General features: G+C 38.1%; 1 protein-coding gene across 2 annotated transcripts in view; it reads right to left on the reverse strand.

Annotated features, from left to right (window-relative positions):
• The window catches only part of LOC138045748 (CAP-Gly domain-containing linker protein 1-like), a 310682-nt gene that overhangs the window by 288268 nt on the left and 19914 nt on the right, over positions 1-2500 (reverse strand). For both annotated transcript variants that reach the window (XM_068892354.1, XM_068892353.1), the window contains exon 3: positions 796-897. In XM_068892354.1, coding sequence (XP_068748455.1) covers positions 796-897 — 102 coding nt within the window. The remainder of the gene's footprint in view (positions 1-795; positions 898-2500) is intronic.

Here is a 2500-nt window from a genome sequence, read left to right on the forward strand (position 1 = left end):
CGCTTTGACTAGGTTTCACTTCAGTGATTTTGCGAGTGACCAGGATTTAGATTGAATCAAGTCTCGATCGTCGACTTGATTCTCGATCCCCACGAGGATCGAGTCGAGACTGTCACCTTACTTTTGCACGTTACTGTAGGTCTTCAAGTTAAACTTGACATATACATGTATGTGTAGTTAAAATGTTTAAAACCCAATAGACCACACAAAAGTTACTGTTTATTGATAACTATTTAAAATAGATTTGTGGTGGACGATCTCCCACACCTTTCAATAATAAAATATTATACCAAATCAGAGAACAATAATGATAATTATTATTGTTATATAGCTGAATTTTTCCCCCAGAATGGTGCACTCTCATTGGTTACTTTGAGGTCACATCTAACAATAAAACTGTTTCCCGCCAAAAGTTTCTGAGTGGGCAACAGTGCAAAATCATGACATGTTGACTGGCCACCGCCATTGCTGTTGCTGTTCCATTGCAAGTTTTTCTTTTTATGCTACAGTGTATATAACAAATCACTTACATGTAATGACTGGTCCTTCAGGAAACAGTTCATTTTGTTTGCTCGAATTTCAATGTTTCCCTCGGCTGCACCTTGGGGAAACATTGAGATTCTCAGGAAACAAAATGACCTGTTTCCCTCAGGACCAGTCATTAAGTGTTTATTATTGACCAGCCAAACAAAGTGTTCATGTTTTTAATCAGAATAACTGCAATAAAAATTAAAGCAACAACCACAGTTATCACTCTGAGTAACCTCTATGGTTATGAAAACATTTACACTGCACCTGTAAAGCTACCAACTGGGATGTGCTGAGGCTAGGTGAGGAAGGAGGCTGTCCAGCTGATGACTTAACTTCAGGCAACTCTGCTTCAGGAGAAGTAACATTCTACCATAATACAAAGAAAATGAGTGAAAAGTCATTAAGGCAGCTCTATTGTCTTTAGGATCAGGCTTCGCTGATTCCATTTCCATTCAGTCAATTCAACAGGTTTTTAATGTTGCTTTGAAGATGCAAAGACTATTTTTAAAAGTATTGTAAAATTAGGGTTCAACAGTTGCACTTTAAGGACGTTCGCGCTAATTGTTTGTGCGCAACGTTACTGTGCAGGTAACGCGACTGTCAAATGTCACGCATTACTTCGAGCATTAGTGAAGTTGAGGTTTTAAAACCTTGCAAAAACTGTGGACGATAAGTCTTGCACAGCGTTGGATCAGAGAAGATCGCGATCAGTCAAAATTGATTTTACATATTTATGAAAGTCAAGTAGACTACTGCACGACTGATATTCACGAGGTTTTATCAGTCGTGCACTAGTCTACTTGACTTTCATACATATTTTTCAAGCATCAGTTAAAATAACATGGCGACAAAAACGCTGAGGAAAAAATTCCAGGCCGGCAAAAGAATGGCACATTTATTTCCAAATCATCATGAAACTTCAAAGAGAAGTGAGCGGGAGGATGGAAAAGCTCTGGAAAAGGCAGCTGATCGAGTAGACTAGTGGCTGAAAGTTTGGAAAACTCGTGGACGAACTGTTGCATAAATTTAATGGAGCTGTTTCTTTGTAATGTTTTTATTACCCTAAGAACTTAAGTTCAAAGTGAATGCATGTTTTTAAAGTTCTTTTCCTTTACTTTCGTGCAAATTGAGCAGTATTTTCGTCCTCGTGCGGACCTGCGTGGAAACAATCAGCGATTAAATTTCACAAAAAACAAACTCCAGAGGATGAGCATGACGGCAATGGAGAGATATTATACAAAACACCAACCAAATGAAGATGACCCCTGCTTAGAACTTCGTTGCTATGCTCGAGAAAGGTTTTCAACGATTGATCCTCTCTTGGGTTCCAGTCCTGGCCCGACAGGTCACGCAAAAGCGTGACAAATGAAATTTTCCAAGAGCTTTGCAAAATCACATCAAGTTACTCGTTCAGAATATCAGTGACCCCTATTTTTTTAATAATGAATCACTTACTTTACTTACTATCTACAAAATATGATGAAATGAAAAAATTCTCACCGTAAGAAATTATCTTATTTTAACATTTTCTTTCCTCGTGCCATCGAATTCCAGTAGTGGTTGCAACGGATAGAGCTCATCGAGGATGAACTCCCTACTGTTTACCACATCCCTAGCAGCATACAATTATCTAAAAATCTCACTCCTAAAAACCTATGCACGGAAACTTTCACTCCAACAGTTTATTTTTATGATTTTCGATGGATGAGCAGATGAGGCTACATCTCGCTATTATGACCTATTTCTCAAAATTAAGCCATTTTTCCACTGCCATTTTCTCCGAAACAAAGTTGGTGACCCCCGTTTTTTTTTTCATTTTTGGAGTAAGTACTTTATGACCTAACCCTAGGTGAGAAATGAAGAAAATCCCACCATAGGAAGATTTTGGCCCGAATGTCCTTAAGGGAGGACCATTCAACTCCCAAAGACAACCAACCACAATAAAAAGAAAAAAAGAAAAATAATAATT

This window comes from Montipora capricornis, chromosome 4, assembly GCF_036669925.1.
Source record: "Montipora capricornis isolate CH-2021 chromosome 4, ASM3666992v2, whole genome shotgun sequence".
NCBI lineage: Eukaryota > Metazoa > Cnidaria > Anthozoa > Scleractinia > Acroporidae > Montipora > Montipora capricornis.